Source organism: Seriola aureovittata, chromosome 12 (assembly GCF_021018895.1).
Source record: "Seriola aureovittata isolate HTS-2021-v1 ecotype China chromosome 12, ASM2101889v1, whole genome shotgun sequence".
Taxonomy (NCBI): Eukaryota; Metazoa; Chordata; class Actinopteri; order Carangiformes; family Carangidae; genus Seriola; species Seriola aureovittata.
In genome coordinates, this window is record NC_079375.1 from 4,177,574 (window position 1) to 4,197,843 (window position 20,270).

A 20,270-nucleotide genomic window follows, 5' to 3' on the forward strand; every position below is an offset into this window, starting at 1 on the left:
CTCACAGCTGAGAAGATCATTTAAGATTTAAAGATCTTGTCTACACACCTCATAGTCAGACTTCAGCAGTACTACATAAAGCAGTTCAGTTCTTGACTATCTTAAGCCGAACTGTTGTACAGTGAATTCTGGACAAATTAAGACTGTTTTTTCAAAATAAAGAAAATGGCCGACTGAGGAGCAGCATCCAACCACTGAACTACATTTACCCCAGAAGAAAATATTTGTCTTTTGAAAAAATTCAACAGTTACAGGACATTTTTCTTGAAGAGTGTAACAATAAAAAACAGTGGGGATAAGGTGTCTAATTTCTTAAAACGAGTCAGTCTTGCACTCATCAGAGTTGCATCACTAATCTGTGAGCAGAACTAAGACTGGCCTCACACTACAGACCAGTCTGAAACTGCCGCTCATCAGGGATTCAGCTCAGATCCATGACGTGGCTTCTCTGTGCTCAGGGTTTTAACCAGTCTTCTTGCTGTCTTGTAGCTCAGAGACTTAACCAGCATTACTGTGTCTTATCAGGCCCCTTAATCAGGAGCTGCCAAGGTTATTACACCATATATATTGCATTACACAACATCGTCCCCATCGGGATTCAGCTGAGGTGTCCTTGGGCAAAGTACTGAAGGCACATGCTCCACACATGTCCAGAAGTTAAAACATGGATCTATGTGATGAGCAGCAGTGCAGTACTAGAAAAGAGCACGGTGTGCAGTTCACATTTTCCTGGATAAATAAGGTTTTAAATAAAATTAGCATTTTAACAAACCTGAAGTTTTATAAGGAGGAAATTGTCGCCCCAGCACTGGTGGAGTTCTCACGCCGTCAGCTAAAGCGAATTAACACCATTTCTCAAAAAAGTGCACAGTCACATCTTTAGATGCATGAGACCAATCAGTGAAGCAGTGGGGGCTGAGAGGAACAGTAATTCAACACCCACCGCAATTAAAGTCAGTTAAATCTTCGTCAAGGTGCGGCAGCACTCCTGACTGAACGGCAGGTGTAGCTGTCTTGATTATCTAACACGATGATGTGGGAGCAGTATTGTTTTATGGCTTCCATTAACGGCTGACTGTTACCTCTGATCAGAGCCGAATGGATCTCCAGAGCCGGCCCACCCTCCGGCTGTGAGAATATGACTGCCAGCAGGAAAAATACGAGCGCACGCCCGGCCTCGCCGTGGAATGACCCAGCTGGGGGAGGGAACAGCCCTGACAGCCATTACTTTTCATGCCACAACGCATGACTTGCTTGTAGTTTCTCACCAAAGTTTGAAGCACGGCAAACATGTCCTCAAGTGTTTGGTTTCAAACTTCGATTTCATTTTGCCTCCCACCCCCCAAACAGACACATCTACCCTCCCAAAATGCCAGATAGCACAAAATTTAAAGTAATTATGGCCCAAAAAATCCAAGCGAGTGGGTGAGTGAGGACGCATGTCACTGTTCCTGTTGGCAGATTATGGGAAGTGTTGACAGCTTTGTATGAGATCTGGTTCCAAATCTAGCTCCCCACGTGACTCCTACTCTCAGGAAATGGCTGAGTGCTTGACATTTTAACAAACTTCGAAAGTTTTTAAGGAACATTAAGCAACATAAATCACCGACTGGAAAACATATCATCTGTACTTGCATGGCAGACCTTTTAAAAATGTATAAACTTATACTGTCAGAGATAGCAGACAGAGCTTTGTTAGATTACTGGTATAGAGATAAACAAAGTCACTGAGGCTCCGCTGTTTAGCATCTAGTGGAAGCTAAAATAAAACATACCACATTTTCATTAAATAAACAGTTTACTCTTCACAAACATAAACCTCCCAGATTACAAAAGGAAGAGGTCTTTAAAGAGGCAGTTTGAGATGGTGATGCTGCTTCAGCGAGCCATTCACCTGCCGCAGAGACGAGTCTTACCGAGCACGTGTTTTGTTTGCAGATGGTCTGGGAGAACGGCTGCGTGGTCATCGTCATGCTGACGCCTCTCGTCGAGAGCGGGGTGAAGCAGTGCTACCATTACTGGCCCGATGAGGGATCCAACCTGTACCACATCTACGAGGTAAATCATCTCAGCATGAACAGAACTGAGTGTGTAGGGGGTGAGGCACTTTGAGTGTCTTTGGCATTTGTATGTTTTTAAGGTAAAAACATTAATATTTTGCTCCCTCTTGCTTTTTTGAAAAGGGTTTAGGCATTTTTGGGGGAAATCTGATTGGCTTTCATTAATTGAATTGGTTTAATTCCCCATATATGTGATGATTTGTCAATTCTATTCCCATTCAACATTTGACTCTAACTTTGAAGAATAATAGTTACATGAGCTCTTTTTTAAAGCTCAAAATAGAGAGAAATAGAGATCATTTATCCCAAAAGATTTCCATCCCTTAACAAGGCATCTAGTATTAAAGCTTTGTCCCTCAGTCAGTCTTGTCTTTGCTTAGACCAGTAGATTCTGATAAGTTGATTTTACCTTTTCCCTCCTTTTACTTGATTGCTGGCATGAATCGTTCAGAGTTTGGTGTAAGGCGACTTCATCACTAAACCTAGTATTGTACACGTTGCATACGTGCTATCTGTAGGTCAACTTGGTGTCTGAACACATCTGGTGCGACGACTTCCTGGTTCGTAGCTTCTACTTGAAGAACATGCAGACCAACGAGACGCGGACCGTCACTCAGTTCCACTTTCTGACCTGGCTCAACCAGAACGTCCCAGAGACCAGCCGGACGCTACTCGACTTCCGCAGGTAGGGAGCTTCTTCAGAAACTTCGGACATCCTTTTGACTGCTTTCGTAAGTCCGCTGCTGGCTTGAGGAGGGAGCAAACAACCACATGATGTGTTGCAACAAGGAAGTTATCCCTCACTGGCTTCCCACCACATATATTGCCAATTATATTCAAAGGCGAAGATGCCACCTTTGGTTATTTAACCTTGACCTTTACATTATGGGCAATTGTGCATGACTGGGAAAATGCTCATGCACCTCGACAGTCTTGTTTTCAACTTAGTAATAAAGACATTTTTAAGCATTTTATTTAAAGAGTTTCTTGGAACTCTGGTTTTATTTGAAGAACAAAAAGTACATAAGCCTTCTTTTAATGCAGATAGCAAAAGCGCTGAGGTTTAAGAAGGTCTTAAAGAAACTTTTGGAAGTCTTTAGAGAAAAACACACTTTGATCCATAGCAGAACTGAAGAACACCGCTTTGTGTGATGTCTTCAAGAAAAGTCTCTATGGTCGATTTCTCAAAGGGCTGGTTGTATGTAGCTTTGTCTTTTCTTCGGGTGAACAAAGCCAGCTTACCTTTGTAAAAGAAGTCCTGTAGAATGACATAAGAAGAGGCCCAAGTTTTGTGTAATTGTAGCTGAAAATGTACTTTGCTATCTGTGCCAGGGAGTTTTTAGAAGCTGGATACTTTGCATTGTTCGATACCACTAAGGTACGTCGGCTTTGCATATTCTACAAATCAACTTTGCCATCTTACACAAGCTACATGTCTGGAAGAAAAGTGGGACATCGAAAACTGGAATAGAAGCTACCGGAAAAATGTAAATTACAACCTTACAAAACAAGTCCTTAAATACAACGCAGTCATTGTTGTCATCAGCTTTTTATGCCTTTTTAAGGTGTTGGAGTTGAAAGACTGACAATAGTTATTGATAGTTAGATAGTTATTGACACTCTTCTTAAGGACACTTCTGTTTTTTTTGGAAACAAAAAGATAGTGAAGGACATTATATAGAAGGTTTTGGACTTTTGTTTGTTCCTCCCTTAAACCACAAAGGCTTTGGGCAGCTTTTGTGACTCGCTCACAGGATAATAACTTCAAACCTCTCACTTCTCCAGGAGTTTAAACTCATGACCCTTAGACACAGGCAGAAAAAATATCTGTATATCCTCAAACATCCTGGGCATTTTCCAGTCGATAAGAGTGTAATTGAGGATGCATTGAGGGAACTCTGCCGGAGCGATCCTTTATCTCTGGCGCCTTTATAGCCGCTCCCCTCCTTCTCCTCTCCGACCTCTTTTAAACTGATATACTGTATTGCCTATTAGGTGGGAGCTGCCCTGGCCCCTTTTTCTCTGATTCACTGTGGATTTTCTCAAGCGATAGACCCCAACCTGGTTTTATATATAGGCCCGGTGTCGCCACGTCGCTGGCGCACATCAATTAGGTGAGATATCAAGAGTGAGAGTTTGTGGTCACAGCTATTATAAAAGGGTCTGGTGGGCGTCACCACCCACCATCAGTTAGGAAATATTGCCTTTACTCACAGGGCGTCAGGGTCAGAGCACAATGAAGAAAACGCACAGGGAGATATTTTTCACTTTTATTACCGCGGATGTGGGACTTTCAACCCTGCCCTTTTTTTCTGGTGCTTCCTTCTTTTCCACTTCGATGGTTTCAGGATGGCAGCTGAAACATCTCTCCTTCCTTTGTGCTCGTGCCGGCATGTTTTTTTTTTTTAACTTCACTCACAACTGACTGAGCCGAAGCATCGCTTACAAATCCTCTCTGTACTCCCCCCCCTCCCCCGTTTTACCAGCTAACTAGCGGTTGCCAGTGTCATTTTTGTGATGTTGCAGCTAGTAATATAAGCCCAGTTGCATAGTCACAAAAGTGATCATTGGAGACTGTGACTCTGCAACCAAGGGGCCTCACGGACCCCCCCTCCCTACCCTTTTACTCCTCTTTTATTCCCCTCTTCTCCTCCCCGTCTTTTGCCCTCCTTCATCTCTCTCCTCTTTCTCTCTCCTCGCTGTGCCCGATGACCTGAGGTGACCTCTTGCCTTTTTGCTTGCTCATGGTTTGCTTGACTGCCTCCGATGTCCTCCCACCTCCTCCCCTATCTCTTCCACCATGCCTCCCTTCCTCTCTTGGACGCTTTTGTCTTTTTCTCTCCCACCCTCTATCTGTCGCTTCCTCTTCCTCATACCCTCCTCTCTGCTTCTTTGTCTCACTTGATGATTTCTGACTTGTGGTCTGAGAATACGTCCACACTAAGAAAAGAGATCTTCTCCTCTTTGATTTGGCTGAGCGGTTGTTTTTGGCTGCTGACGATCTAGTCTGTCACCAGAATGGATAAATCTGATGCAGTGGTCTTATGTGGTGCACAAGGTAAACAGAGGTCAGACATGGTGGCAGTCAAGTTAAGAAAGCAACACTCACATTCACAACATACATACACAACTGTCCTTACTGTCACTGAAAGTTAACTAGAGTGTTACTTTAAACTTCCACAGGGATTTTTGTTTAGTGATTTTTTTTTTGTTTAATTTTATTTATATACAGTATATATATATAATTTTATTGATTTTATTAAATTTTTATTTTTTATATTTATTTTTTTATTTCTACATTTCAAACTATTTTTTAATACATATATATATATATATATATATATATATAATGTATATTTGTATTTTAAATGTCAATATAACCAGTCACACAATACAGTTGTCCCTATTTTACACGACTTCACGATCATAAAATGGTGATTTGTTCAGTGTCCAGTGCAGGAATAAAGTGCAACACACACCGGTGCCTTTTGACAAAACACCTGCACCCATTGTTTTCTATGGCGTCTTGATGCACGCCGATCCACAATGACTCCACTTTCCGATTTGTTAATTGTCTTGGACAGGACTCTCACACATTCTCTTCACAGGTTGTCAAATAGTAGACAACTATACCTTCGCTCCTTCTGTCCCTATGATGGGTTTGTTGTGAAATACAGGTGTCAAATGGCTCTCTGCGACACAAGCGGTGTGTGTTGCACTTCACTTTTCCCACAATCAGATCACTGTTTTGTGTTTTTTCAGCCGCCTGATGACAGAAACAGAACAGTGTTGGTGATGATGTAGACTTGCATACAGACTGGAAATGGAGGCAGCGTCACGTTTCATGAATGATTCGCAGATACATTTTCCAGCTCTCCAGGGTTCTCATATGTGCATGCATGGGTTGCATGTGTTGGGTTTGTTTTAGTCTCATTTAAAGAGAAATTGATCCCATGTTGCAGATTTGTTGGCTGAGATGCTGAAGGGTGATGAAGACGAGGACATTTACCTACTGACTGTAGATTTCAGGGTGGCTGGGGACTGAACCTGAACACACACATATATAGTGATTTAAAAATGATCTGTCTTCGTCGTGGACGTATTCTGAGTCTCTCTCCATCAGTTTATCTTCTCCTCCCTATGTACCTCCCTCCTCTCATTCTCTCCACCTCTCTGTCTTCATCTCTCCCTTCCTCTCTTTTGTCTCTCTCTGACTCCTGATCCATCTCTCTCTCTCTCTCTCTCTCTCTCTCTCTCTCTTACGGGGCGTTTTCTTTGAATCCCACACCCCTCTATAAAACACCCCCCACCCCAACCCCCCCCCACCCCAACCCACCAACCCCTCCTGTTGGTGATCCTCTGCCAGTTGTTTCCATGGTAACATCACTTTTGATTGTCTGCAGTGAGCTCTGACTTCTCAGTTTTGGTCGGGGTGGAGGAGGAAAACATGAGGGGCTTTTACTGCCTTCAGGTTCTGTGTGTTTACAAGACTCTTCAGATAGGAAACCCCATTTAAACTGTGTGATGCTGTTCCAGAAATTAATTTAACACTGAAACATTTCCTCCAAGAAAATCCTTAAAAACATCAACAGCAGTTCTCTGCTCTTTTTTTGGCCAATGGTTGACGATTATATTATTCTGTTTCATGTGTGTTATATATCAGAACTTGAGGAATCATGAAAAGCAAAATGCACACGCACAAATGCACAAAATGTTAAAATGTTCAAAGCCTCTTTAAGAAATCTATAACAAAAAGATGTCCTGCTACACAGTAAAAAAAAATGTCATTTTCTACTCTGTCTGGCCTGACTTTTTACACTAAATCCCACTGAAATACGCAACGTTTTTGAGGTGTCTTGTGAACTAACAAACAAGAAAGATGGCCAAAATCATGAGCACCTTGGCAAAGGTAAAATATTCAATTCCCAAAGAAGTTTTGAAATGTGGGAAAAATTTTTACATTGAGGATTTCAGGAGGTTTTAAGAACCCAAAGGTCATGAAATTCACCCTGAAAATAATTGACCCAGGAAACTTTAAAAACAAAGAAGCTTCAACTCTGCAGGTCTGAGGTTTCTTTCATTAACTGAATGATGCATTATGGATCTCACACACACACACACACACACACACACACACACACACACACACACTCACCATGTCTTTACATAATATGTTCCTGCTGAATATTGTTATTTAGAGTCATCACCATGAAATAGAATCTCCAGCTGGGATCAGACTCACGGCTCACTGCTTCTTGCTGAGATAGAAGCTGCGTGTTTGTATAGATCCACTGGCTGCTCTGCATTTTGATGAATAAGGTGTGAAGTTTCCACCACTATTTTTTGTGGGATGTGGTTTTCAACACACAGTTGGACTTTTTTATGCATGCATGGAAGCAGCGCAAAATATATATTCCTATGTTGTAGAATATTATCCAACGTGACTATTGCCATTCTTCAAATAAAAGTTTCCGTGGACCGAGGAAGAAAGAAAATAAGTATCTTTTCTTTATTTCAGGGTACTGATGGAAGAACAATGTTTCCACCAATGAAGGATGTGTGTAGATCTTAAATGTGTTATGTGGGTGGAAGTGACATTTTAATAAATAATTGTGAGCTACTGAGAAATCTGTTGGACTACATTTCAGCTCCAAACAGGAAGTGGGTGTTGTTCTTCCAGATCAGATTATCCTAAACTTTCCAATATTTTTGTTTGAAGAGAACAGCAGCATGTCGATGGTTCATCATTATAAACGGAGTGTACCTTTAACATGTTGTACATTGTGTGGAAAGTAACAGATCTGTTTGATCCAAATCTACTCTAGTGCTGAAAATAATGAATGAAAAAAATGTCCAGAGCTCATCCACCGTGTTCGGTTGTCTTTGTTCATAGACTAGCACCACTGAACTGTGGAATCATCGGATTTGTTTCAGTCTTCTCAGAGCATCAGTTCCAGGACACAAAAGTTTTAAGTTTGGCCAACAGCCGCTAGAAAGACAATCAATTATGAAATTGAAATTTTGAAATTTTTAGATATTTTTTCTTTCTCTTTAATTATTGGCCTAGTTTCTTGTTCAGTTTGATTCTGTTTATTCATCAGAAGTTGTTGCAACCTAAATTTTGTTTGACAAGAGAAGTTCAACTGTTACTTGTGGTTCAATCACATCTTGCGTCATCAATTTTGTTGTCGGAGACAGTGGCTTGGATCTTTTAAATCTTGAATCACACTCATTCTGCCAAGTGCACATTGCACAATGGAAAAGTTATTACGCCTGTTTTTACTGACACATATCATGTTGAACTAATTGAAGTTAAGGTAAACTGATAATTACTTAGACATGTGGTAAGTGGTATGCGACAAATGGTGCACTTAAGGCCATGATACGTGATGTTCAGTATCACATGTTAACGTGAAAACGTGGAGATCACAAGCTCAGAAAATCGTTTTGTGAATATGTTAAAGTTGTGCAACTATACTTTCCAACAGTACTGTGCATGTTGTACCATTGTTATTAAAGCCCAAAGTACATTGTGTTCTGACTGTGTGTTGTTGCATGTGTGATGTCATGTTAACACTGATTTCTTCTGTCTGTTCTGTTTTTTACAGGAAAGTTAACAAGTGCTACCGGGGACGCTCGTGTCCTATCATAGTCCACTGCAGGCAAGTAGAACAACAGCTAACAATGTTTATTTTTGTTTTTGTTTTTTTTTTGTTTTTTTATTAATTTTTTTGTTTTGACTGAGATCTGTTCCATAGTGCTTGTGATTTTTTAATGATGTTAATGAGCAAAAAAGCATATCAACAAGATATACAGGCACTTCTACTGGTAAAATGTTTGCTCCGATGATTTGAAGCTGTCGTGGTATCTGTCCTCCTCCAGTCCACGCTGCTGTTTCATGTCTCACCAGCTCTCATCACTGGTCAGCATGTGGAGGATGACAAACATTTTAAATGAGAAATTAGCTGAAGAGTTGTGATTTAATGTGACAAACTGTCCGTGAGGATGGTAACTTTTAATTGGAGGCACTTCAAAGTTTACAATGTGACAGTTGGAGCCAGTGGGTGAGAGGGAGAGAGGGGTAAATAGAGGTAGGCAGTGATGCAGCTGTTGTATTTGCATTTACGTGTGTGTACGTGTGTGTGTGTGCGTGTGTGTGCGTGGGTGTGCGTGGGTGTGCGTGGGTGTGCGTGTGTGTGCGTGTGTGATCACATCTGCATCTACCCCCACTACCTGAGGAAATAACTCAGACCAGTGAGACATAATTAAATCGGTATTTAACAGAAAAATCTGCCACAGTTTTTACAGAAACATCCTGCGATGATTGGATTAGAGAGAAGAAGAAAAAAAACTTCCGTAACAGATTGCCGTTCTGTCTGTCTGCTCACTCCTCCACTAAGTGATCTATTATTTAATATGGTGTAATGGTTCTTCCAGGACGATGTGCCTTCATTTCTCAGCTAAATTGCCAGTCTGCAGCAGAGTATGAAACCTGTCTTTATGAAGCACCAGCCACAGCAGCTGGAAAATACCGACGTCCCCTAGTTACTTTTATAAATATAAGTACATTTCGTTTAGAAATGTTAGTTTTCTGGTTTAGAGGTCATGTGAATACCATCACACACCCTGTTTATGTATATGAAGGTGTTGCAGTAAGTCTTCCAGCCTGCACGGACATACAGGTCCTTTGTCCCTACACTCTGATACGACACAGTGGAGCGCCTCCTGTTATTAGCGACTTAAAGCAGCGTCGGTTGAAGGGACAGTTACAGCATGACGCCATGACACATGTTCTATGTTGAAACTTCCTACGGTTGCAGCCCGACTGTCTACAACAAGAGAAAGACTAGTTTGCTGTACCCTGTGCTATATTAAGGAGTTAGCAGGTAATTGTCATATTTGACACTGTCATTTTGTTTATTTTAAATTATACCATTAGTAGGATTATGAGCATATTTGTTAAAGATACCAGCTAATTTGACTGATTTTTTCCAGTTCATTCATAGATATGTCAGCACAAACTGTTGTTAACCTCCGTCCTCCCTCTGCAGCCCACAGCCTGACTGTGCTGTGTATTGATGAAAGCATGACGCTGTCCATGGTGCTGAAGTAACAAACAGATTTATACAAACTCCTCACTTGATATTAAATTGTCTCTGAAGCAAATATCAAGAGTTCTCTGGTCATTTCCAGAGACATATGTGTAGGTGTACCAGACCTTCGGAGGCATGGTTACAATAATAAACACGTGATTAATCTTGTGGACCAGTACAGTTTGGTTAGGTTTAGGCAGAAAAATTCTGGGATAGGTTTAGGAAAAGAGTTCAAATAACTACTTCCTTGGATGACTTTTGTCGTCAAAACACAGCATGAAGGTTGGGGCACGGTCATGGTTGAAAGACGACCATTGTTTTCAAACAGGAAATGAACAGCGGTCATCTACGGTATCTTATCACGGTTGATCTAAGTGTAGCTGCAAGTTTAGTTGTTCTGTTTTGAAAATCCAGCTGCTGTTAATGGTTACAACGTTTTTCAAACAGAGAGAGTTACTAGCACTGCTAACAATTCAAAAGTTAAATGACTACTTTACCTTTAATCTCTTGCCTCTTCCTTAAGTGGTGGATTATTGTGACCTCCTCCACCGTCGCCATGTTTGTTGTTGTCAGAGACATTTGACTCTGAGCTGCGCTCTAGTGGATGTCTTAGTTAACGTCCTTGCCAACGTAAATGACGGATGGAAGTATGTGGGCAGTGACGGTTATATCGTTTGAAATGGAAGTATTTATTTTTATATATAAAGGAAGCACAAATGACGCTGTAGACTTTTTGTTAGGTTGAAGGTGGGCGGGGCTATGATGGGAGTTTTGATGAAGTCATCAGTCTAACAGAAAAGTAGGGAGATGTAACTCGAGGAGATGTGTGTAGGACCTTTACATTCATTTATCTGTTGCCTATATCTTGGATAATAAACAGATTACCCAACAACAGATTCTGTTGTGGTCAGATGAAGCTGTTTTTGTCACGGCTTGTGGCATTTCTAACCTCAGTAATTCACGTCAGACGCCAGGTCTTGAGCAGAGATCTATATTCTTACTTGTAAACCCCGATTTGGACCAATCCAAGCTCATTCCTAAGCCCAACCAGCCGATCCTGTCTAAGCATATAGTAATGAGAGGATCAAGAAACTCTCACATTCGTCCTGTAGAGCTTTCAAACGAGTCTGTCAGAGCCAACTGTGCACAGCCGTTTATCAGCCTAATGTACGGAGAGAGCAGAGTGAAGCAATCAGGATGAGAAGTGAGCAAAGAGAAGAGTGCAGATGCAGAAACTCAATAATCACACAGCGTTCAGAGAGCGTCTGTCTCTCTCTCTCTCTCTGGGTTTCTGTCTCTTTCTGCCATTTCTGTTTCTGTCAGATTTTTTGTCCATCTCTGCTTTTTCTTGTGTAACGACTGATGGAACCAATGTTGGATTCAACAAAAAAAAACGGTGTTCTACTTGCAAATAAACAGGTTTGTGAGAAAGGTGAGCGGTCAGAATTGAAAGCAAACATATCGGACAGGGAGAAGACAAAGACTAAATCCACACTGCTCTGGAGTTTTCAAGCCCCCCAAAATGGAGACTTTTAGAAACACTGTTAATGTCATTGTCTGGACGGGAGAAAGGGAGACCATTGGAAACGATGATACAGACAACCGCCTCGCCTCCTGATTGGGTCTTATCATACCCAACTACCATGGTTACCATGGTTGCTGACCTTGTTGTCTTTGCTAGCTGCTGCTGTGCAGTTAAATTCTGCATTTCATTCTCTTTTCTGTTCCTTGTTTGTAGTATTTTCTGCAGCTAACCAACTGCAGAGTAGACAAGAGACAATCTGTAAACAACTGGCATGCAAATGGCCACTGTTCGTGAATGCTCATGTGATATGTGTTTTCAGGTGTGTTAGCATGGATAGAGATTATATCTAATTCAGAGTTCAAACACTTGTCTGGACGGAGATTGTTTTGGTTTTAAAACACCATTTTAAAATGAAAGCTTTTCTTTTTGGTTCAGATCAGAACCACAAGCTTGAGTCTTAACCACAAATCATTGCTGCTGTCATAATTGATGCAGTCTCCTTCTTCGAATTTCACACTGAAACTTTCAGGAGGAGAAGGAACTTTTATGGAGCTAAAACGCTCATCTGAACGGAGATCGTTTTAGTTTTAAAACATTTCAGTGTGAACGTAGCCAAAGACAAAACCAGGATCACTAAACACTGGAGAAATTGACAGAAAGTACAAAGATGAAGTGGCCCTTAGAGACAGCACACAACAGTGAGGGGAGACAGGTGAAACTAATCAGGGAGGGTCCAACGATCAGAAGTATCTGAAACAAGAGTCTTACAAAGTAAAAGGGGAAACAATGACTGAATGAGTGACATAAAGAAAAACATAACCAAAGGAGCAGAGCAGAGCATGACTTCTTGTTTCCATCTCCCAATGTCTCTTTCTGTCTTATCGTCCTCTTTTCTCTCTGCCCCTCTTTCTCTGTCTCTCAGAGACAGACAACAGAGTGAGAGGAGGCAGCAGACATCTTGACATGTTTACTCACAGCCCTCAGGCTTCTGCTGTCTCACACACACACACACACACACACGTCACATATCTTTGATCGGCTTGTAATGATCCTGATGAGGTGCAGCGATACGACAGATCTCATCACACCGTAATAACCTGTACCGAACACACACACACACTTAGATCAGAGTGATAGTAGTATCTGTGTAGAACGCACACACACACACACACACATGCACATAAACACACAAACACACACAGCTGTATAATTCAACACACCCAGTGGCAGTAATTGAGCGGTGTTTGTGTGTGTGTGTGTGTGTGTGTGTGTGTGTGTGTGTGTGTGTGTGTGTGTGTGTGTGTGTGTGTGTGTGTTTGCACACGTGGGCTTGCAGAAAATAACTAGGGCCCCAGCGAAAATGAAATATTCACACACACACACACACACTTGAGTTTGTAGGATTACACACTCACCAGTGAAATAGACTAGTAGGGGTGAAGACATCAATTTTCAACCCTTGAATTGAATCTAGGTTTCAAAATATTCTCTCCACATACATCACAGAGTGTAATTCATGTTGTGTGTGGTGTTATCAGTTTGTGTGTCGTCGCTTTCTGATTTTGTCTTTTTAGAATAGAAGAACGTGTTTACATCCATGTCTAAAAAAAGAAAGAAATATTGGAGCTGCGCTCTTGTTGTTATAAATATAAATGTTAAATCTCTCAGACTGCTGCAGTCATGTTTAACTCTGGAGTCAGGCTACCTTCGTCTTCACTCCAGAAAAAACAAGTTTATCCATCATTGTCTGGATACAATGATGGAGTGGCTATTGGGAGAACCGGGGCTTGCTACACAAATTGGGCCTGTGGCTATTAATGTTGCTTCTCCAGGTTTTACAATCTTCTACAAACAGATTTAATGCAATAAAAACTCAGTTTTACATATAATGGCTGGTGTATGCAGAGGTTTTCTTACCTTGTACATATATGTATATATTTCTATACGTATAACAATGTGAAAAAATATTATCATGAAAAGAAAAAAATGGACAAATTAGCAAAGCTGTGCTGTGTCAAAATTATAATCAAACACATTAACTGATGACAAGTAATAATCTGAGTACTTAACCAGATCTCTCTCTCTCTCTCTCTCTCTCTCTCTCTCTCTCCTCTCTCTCTCTCTCTCTCTCCTCCCACCCTCCACTCTGTCTCTTTGTCTCTTGCCCCACCCTGCAGTGATGGTGCAGGAAGGTCTGGGACCTACGTCCTGATTGACATGGTCCTCAACAAGATGGCTAAAGGTGGGTGTTGCCTTCTTTTCCCTTCCCCCGTCTTCCATTGTTACCTACTGTGTGTGTGTGTGCGTGTGCGTGCATGCGTGCGCAGAGATGTTACCATGGCAACGTATATCATGTGTAAAATGTAAAGTTGGTTGATGGCATTGAAAATAATGGTATTTAAGTAGATAATTAAAGTGATGAGTAGGTACGAATGACATTTTCCATTAACACAAAACAACTCAATCACGTCGCCGAGCCAGAGAAAACAAGCTTTTACTTAATTACTGCAAATTAATATCTGTTTCATTATCTCAGTGGATGCTGCAACAATTTGGCAGCAGCTTCTTTCCATCCTGACATACTAATAAATTTAAACTCTATGAAATCCAAAGGAAGACGACAAGATAAAGGAGGGAAAGAAACGGAGGTGGAGTATGTTATGGAAAAGAGAAACTAGAGAAGTATGTTCCTGCTTTAAGGTCTATAAACAGTTTAGAATCGAACACAGTCGTCCATGAACACTTTATTTCAAGTGTCATCAGGACTCACAGCCAGTGCTTTTGAAGCACATTGTGAGTGCATGATAATTACTATAATTAGAGTATGATATAATAAACACAGTGTAGTAATTATGAAGGGGACTGAACATTTCATGGGGGCTTTGGCAGTTCATGACACGGCATTAAATGAAGTGCCTTTTCTGTCTGATTATATTTAATTATATCGAAATATACGAGTATTTAGATTGATATTCTTTTTGGAGCAAAAGTGACTTTTAGTTCTTCAGTTTATATGATTACATCTGTTTTAAGCTTGAACTTGTGCTGTACATATTCAAATTCATGACCTCACCACCACACAGACGACTGTGCCTTCAAATTAAAAGTCCCTCATAGATGGTTTTAACTTTATAAGTGATTATCTGCTTCCTGTATGACAGTTGTTGAAAAAATTAGGCAAAAGGCAACTTTTCCTATTAAAGATAGTTTACTGTGTAGGACGAGTAGTGAAGCAACTAATTCTTTAAGCTTCAGTACAGAGCTGTCACCATATACAGGTATTGACGATAACCATGATATTTAAAAAACTGATATTCTGTTATTAACACACATGTGTAGGCAGATGTTTGGCACTGTGGATATTTAGCTCATCGGTTCATCTACTTGCCGTTTCACTATCCATTGAGTGTAATCGTTCTTTATGTTTCACCTTTGTGCAGTTATGGTGACAGACTCTCTCTCCACCTCCCTGTACTTGTATTTGAGTCTAATTCACAGGGTCAGATGTTTTTGAGATTTTCAATTGAGCCATGAGTTGTTAAAGATTGGGAACCACTGCACTAATTCATTTGTCAAAGAAGAGACAAAACCCACAATAAACAAAGTTAAAGTTAGTTTTCAAATTTTCGATTAGTTAACTCAGATCTTACACATTGAGTTTATGTGTGTGTGTGTGTGTGTGTGTGTGTGTGTGTGTGTGTGTGTGTGTGTGTGTGTGTGTGTGCATATCTTTTTGTTTCTTTGTGAGTGTGTATAAGAGTGTGTGTGTGTGTGTGTGTGTGTGTGTGTGTGGGTGTGTGTGGGTGTGTGTGGGTGTGTGAAGTGTCCCGTGGTGGTGGTGCTGCTGTAGCAGAACGAGCTCCTGGGTCTTTAATTCCAGATCAAAGGGTCAGTCGGGCATCAGGGGCCTTTTCCCAGGCTGTCACACTGTGATCAGGGGCCCCGGGGCCTCTCTTCAGCACCCAGGGGCCCGGGGAGGAAAGGGGTGGGGCTGGGTGGGAGTTGAATCTCAGATTTACTTTCTCAACATTGTTTTTATTTTATTTTTTTTCCTTTGAGTTTCTAATTCTCATCCAGCCAGTTCCAAAATGGAGAATCCATTTAGAAAAAAATCAAAAATGAAAAATGTCTGACAACAGAAACACAAGTGAAACTCAGTGGAGGTAATGATGCACAGCAGGAGGAGACTGAACACAGATGTAACCAGCTGATGATGGCAGTGATGCAAGTATTTCAGTGTGGAGGGGCAACTTTCAGAAACAGACCTGAAAACACAGATTGATCCACCTCAGTGTGACGCACTGATCATAGTTTTAGTAGATCATAGAGTTGAGTCTTTGGCTTGACATTTAGTGAAGATTGGAAATCTTAACTGGCTCCATTTTTGGAAACTGAGGCCAAGTCTGAGAAGAAGAAGTAGTCTGAGATTTAAACAGTATTTCATTAATTATCTCTTTGTTAATGACGTAGGAATCAGTCTGAGGTCAGGGTTTAGTAAATAGAGCTGGGTGTCTGTACTGATGCCATATCAATTTCATCAAATCTGTTTGAACAAAAATAAAATTACAATAAATATGACGGTACAAATTTTTGTTTGAGTAAAGAGACCAAGCTTAAAAAAAGTAAATAAACAGCCAATCACCAGCTTTGGTCTGAGCATGCTGCATTCTGATTGGCTCACTGACGCTGATGAGATTTACACTTTTACTCCTCAGGTATCGAATGACGAGACATTTTTCCATCCTCAATAGTATCAAACCGGTTGGGTCGGTCCATAAAAGTATCACAGTTCAATACCCAGCAAAGTGAGTGTTCAGCAACACATCAGTGTGTGACATAAATAAATGGGATGGTTTTGACAGTCCTCTGTATGAGGTTTAAACCTGGAGTGTTGTGGAATCTGCTAATCTGTAATCCTTCAAGTTAAAACATGAAAGCCATGAGTTAGAAAAATCCAGTGACGCCGTGAGACCTTTGGGAGTCGGCTGTTTTCTTTCTCTTTGCTCTGTTAGTGTCAGTGTGCATCATTTTTGATTTGCTCTTCCATTCCCTTGATATCTGCTCAGTAAAGTGATGATGATGATGAAGATGATCAAGTAATTACTGCACTCGATACGTATTTGAGGTATATGTATTTAACTTGTCCCTTTTCTGCTGCATTATAATCCTACTCCTGCACAGGGAAATCTCTTGTAGTGATTTGGAAATATATTTTGAACAAAACCTTTGATCATTTGAAAAAATGAAAACTTAGCTCTTACTTCACCTGATACAATTAAATGCTACAGTTATCAATAATAATAATCCAATGATACAAGGACAGAAATCAAAGATATTTTCATGGCAATGCTGAATCAATGCCATCGTTACAGTTTGTATTTCTCAACTGCTCATATCTTACATATCTTGGTGAGGGTGTTTCAACATCAAGCAAGAAGAGGCTGTGGTGATGAAGATGTGCTCTACGTCAGAGCATTAGTTGCCGCAACTTATTAAAATCTCTTCCTGTAATCGTGTGTCGTACATCTTCCCATCCTGCCTCCGTTTGACTCCTTCACCCATAAGTCAGGCCGATAGTAGCCTCATCAGTCGGCTACCAATAACACATCCTGTTAATGCCGCAACACTCTGCTGATAATACGTCTCCACTTTAACTAAAGGGGACTGCAGTTCCATGAATTTTCACCACACACTCCATGATACAACTTAAAAGCATCTTCCTTTAGACCCTCCACGTCTGTGTCCTTCAAACCAAAACTAAAATGTAAGATTTGTCTCCGAGGCGATGTTCTTGACAAATCTCCTTTAGAGAAACAGGCCGGTTTTCCCTCCACTACATCTCTGCTCTCAGCTCTCTATCCCCCCTCATTCTGGGGGAGTTTTTGTCTGTCCTGAGAAGCTGGAGCCCCCCAGGTTTAGCGGGCTTCCTCCATCCTGATCAAAGACACTTTCCACCTCCTCCTCCTCCTCCTCCTCCTCTTCTTCCACCCTCTCAGACACAGAATCGCTCCTGTTTCCCTTCCCCTCCCTCCTTCCCTCTTCCTCTCCCCCCCCCTCGCCCTCTCCATTCCCACTCTTTTTCTCGTAAGGAATGAATTGTAAATTCGTCGGAGAATTATGGCGGTGTTGCAGGGTTGAGGAGGTATTGCTATGGTTCTCACGATTTTAGTTTTTTTTTTTTTTTCTCCTCCTTCTTCTTTTCCAAAAGGCACCCCCACCCATTTCCCTCCTCTCTCTAATGTCACCCCCTTCTCACAGCACCACCACCACCACCCATCTCTTCATCTTAAGACCTGAATGAAACCCATCGAGTGCTGGAAAGCTTTTCACCATCCCACATTTTTTTTTTTTTTTTTTCCCAGGTCCAGCTGGTGAGCTTGGCCCTCGGCTTCAGCTTTCGTGGGTCTTTCACGGCCTCCTCAAGGGCCTTGTCTTTCTTTTTTCATCTTTCTCTCCTCCTTCTCCTCCTCCTCTTATAGCCCCCCCCCACCCTTCTCAGTCCTACTCCTGACCTCCACCCTGAAGCGAGGCTCTTGCATAGGAGGGAAGCTCAAAATGAGGCTGGGGTTTTTTTTTTTTTTTCATGCTTCTACCATCTCCTTTTAGGGAGAGTTTTGCAAGGAGGCGGGTTTTTTTTCTTAATGTCGTCCATTTTGAGGTTTATCAGAACCTGCACAATAGCCCTCGGCTTGTTAAGTCCCCTCCACCCTCCAAAAAAAAAAAGAAAAAGAAAAACTGAAGCTGTGAGTAGTGTGTTGCAGCTTCTCTGACTAGAATGGAGCTTATTGTGTTGTGAAAAGGGAAAAAAAGCTCACAAAACCTGTGAAACAGAAAGGGAAAACGGTGTGAATGAGCAGTTCTCCCACCATTCATTTTCCTCTTCATGCAGGCGAGGAGAAGCAGTGTTATTATGTGTCACAATAAGAAGAAAGTAACGAGGATTCTTGCGCTTTTTGTTTCTTCAGAATTTGGACAGAGGAGGAGGAGGGAGAAGAAAACGATTAGAAAGACAATAAATTAAAATGTTTTTTCTTTCTCTTGTTCTTTTTGAATTTAATCGTTGCTCCCTGTCTCTTTTCTCTCTGTTTCCTTTAGACGTCTTCATTTCCCCCTCAACGTCTATTTTTTTTTACCCTCTGTTTTCAAATCATCTCTTTCTCCTTGTTTCTCTGTCTGTGTGCCTGCTCTATTTTCAGCTAATGGCTGAGAAGCTGCAGCTATTAATTCTGCTCTTCTGACATTATAAAGTGACATAAGGTCCATTTGAGCTCAAAAGGAAAAAACATGATTTTAAAAAGAAAAGATGTGCTTGCAAAGAGACATTTGTCTGAGAAAAGAGAAAAACCGCCCACAGTTTAGATTGACAGTGACAAAAACAACCTTTTTAACACCTTTATTTTTTATATACTGTAAGTTCATTAAGATCATTCAACCCTAGATCTTCATCATCATCTAATTTATTTACTTTAATATATATCTACAATATTAATGAATCAACATCATCAATGAAACTTATGGAATTATGCATCAACTCCTCCAACCGGACCTCAGTTGCCATGGTTACAATAATAAACGGTCATGGCTTGGTTAGGTTTAGGAAAAGATTGTGATTTGGGTTAAAATAAGTACTTCCTCAACATAAGACAATCTTTGTTGTCATGGTTACATTAATAACAATGTGGTTAACTTAATTGAACAGATAATAGAAACAACATAAACTGCTACTTTCACATGGGAATCAAACCCCGCTCTCCTGTGTCATATTCATCCACCACCACCTCCTCCTGATGTGGACTTTGTCTCTTTATACTACATCACCGCACTTTGCCCCTGTCATAATTACTACGACCACTAGATGTCGCCTAGCAACATAACGTAACTATGAGTCATAATAACCTGTTGCACGGACGACCTATGGGCTCGTATTTTTTTTTTTACAGGACAGTCTGGAGACTTGAGCCTAAATGCTGGAATAACCTGCAATAACTGGATGCTAATATTGTGAAATTTTTTAGGCAGTTGCATATTTATACATCCAGTTATGGCACAACATTATCATTCATGAAGTTGTGTTTCTGTTCACCTTTCAAGTCCAGTATTTATTCTCATTTGGCTTTGTGTTTGGTGTCTACCAGCTTCTGAGGCAAATAGCTGCTAAATGCTCTGCTATGGATGTCAACAGCTAAACAACATGGACTCGCTATAAAGCTCCATAAAGCGGAGAGGATAATGCTCTGTGAGCATTTCCACATTGTCATTTAATATAAAAACAAATTATAGCCACTTTACAAACCCAGCGATCAAGTCTCAGGTTTGGTAAAAACTTGAGAAAAGAAATAAGATCACGTCAAACAGACACGTTTCTCTGTGCTCATCCCCAAAAGTATCATCATGTAATTGTAATATATCACAATGTATAGTAATCTCAGCAGTGCTCGGCCAGAGGTCATTGAGCCGACTGCCGGCAGCCACGCTGCTGTCAGCTGTGGGGCACGGTGCCAGTCTGGCACGCGCACAGGGGCCACACCACACACAAGCAGGCATGTCAGATTTTGGCAGGGGCTGATAGAGCTGTGGTGGGCAACGTCCATG

General features: G+C 41.1%; 1 protein-coding gene across 1 annotated transcript in view; it reads left to right on the forward strand.

Moving 5' to 3' along the window:
* Window positions 1–20,270, forward strand: part of LOC130179228 (receptor-type tyrosine-protein phosphatase N2-like) — a 231,040-nt gene that overhangs the window by 203,276 nt on the left and 7,494 nt on the right. Inside the window, exons 18-21 of the mRNA XM_056392074.1 lie at window positions 1,939–2,058; window positions 2,579–2,745; window positions 8,669–8,722; window positions 13,856–13,920. Of these exons, the coding sequence (XP_056248049.1) occupies window positions 1,939–2,058; window positions 2,579–2,745; window positions 8,669–8,722; window positions 13,856–13,920 (406 nt within the window). The remainder of the gene's footprint in view (window positions 1–1,938; window positions 2,059–2,578; window positions 2,746–8,668; window positions 8,723–13,855; window positions 13,921–20,270) is intronic.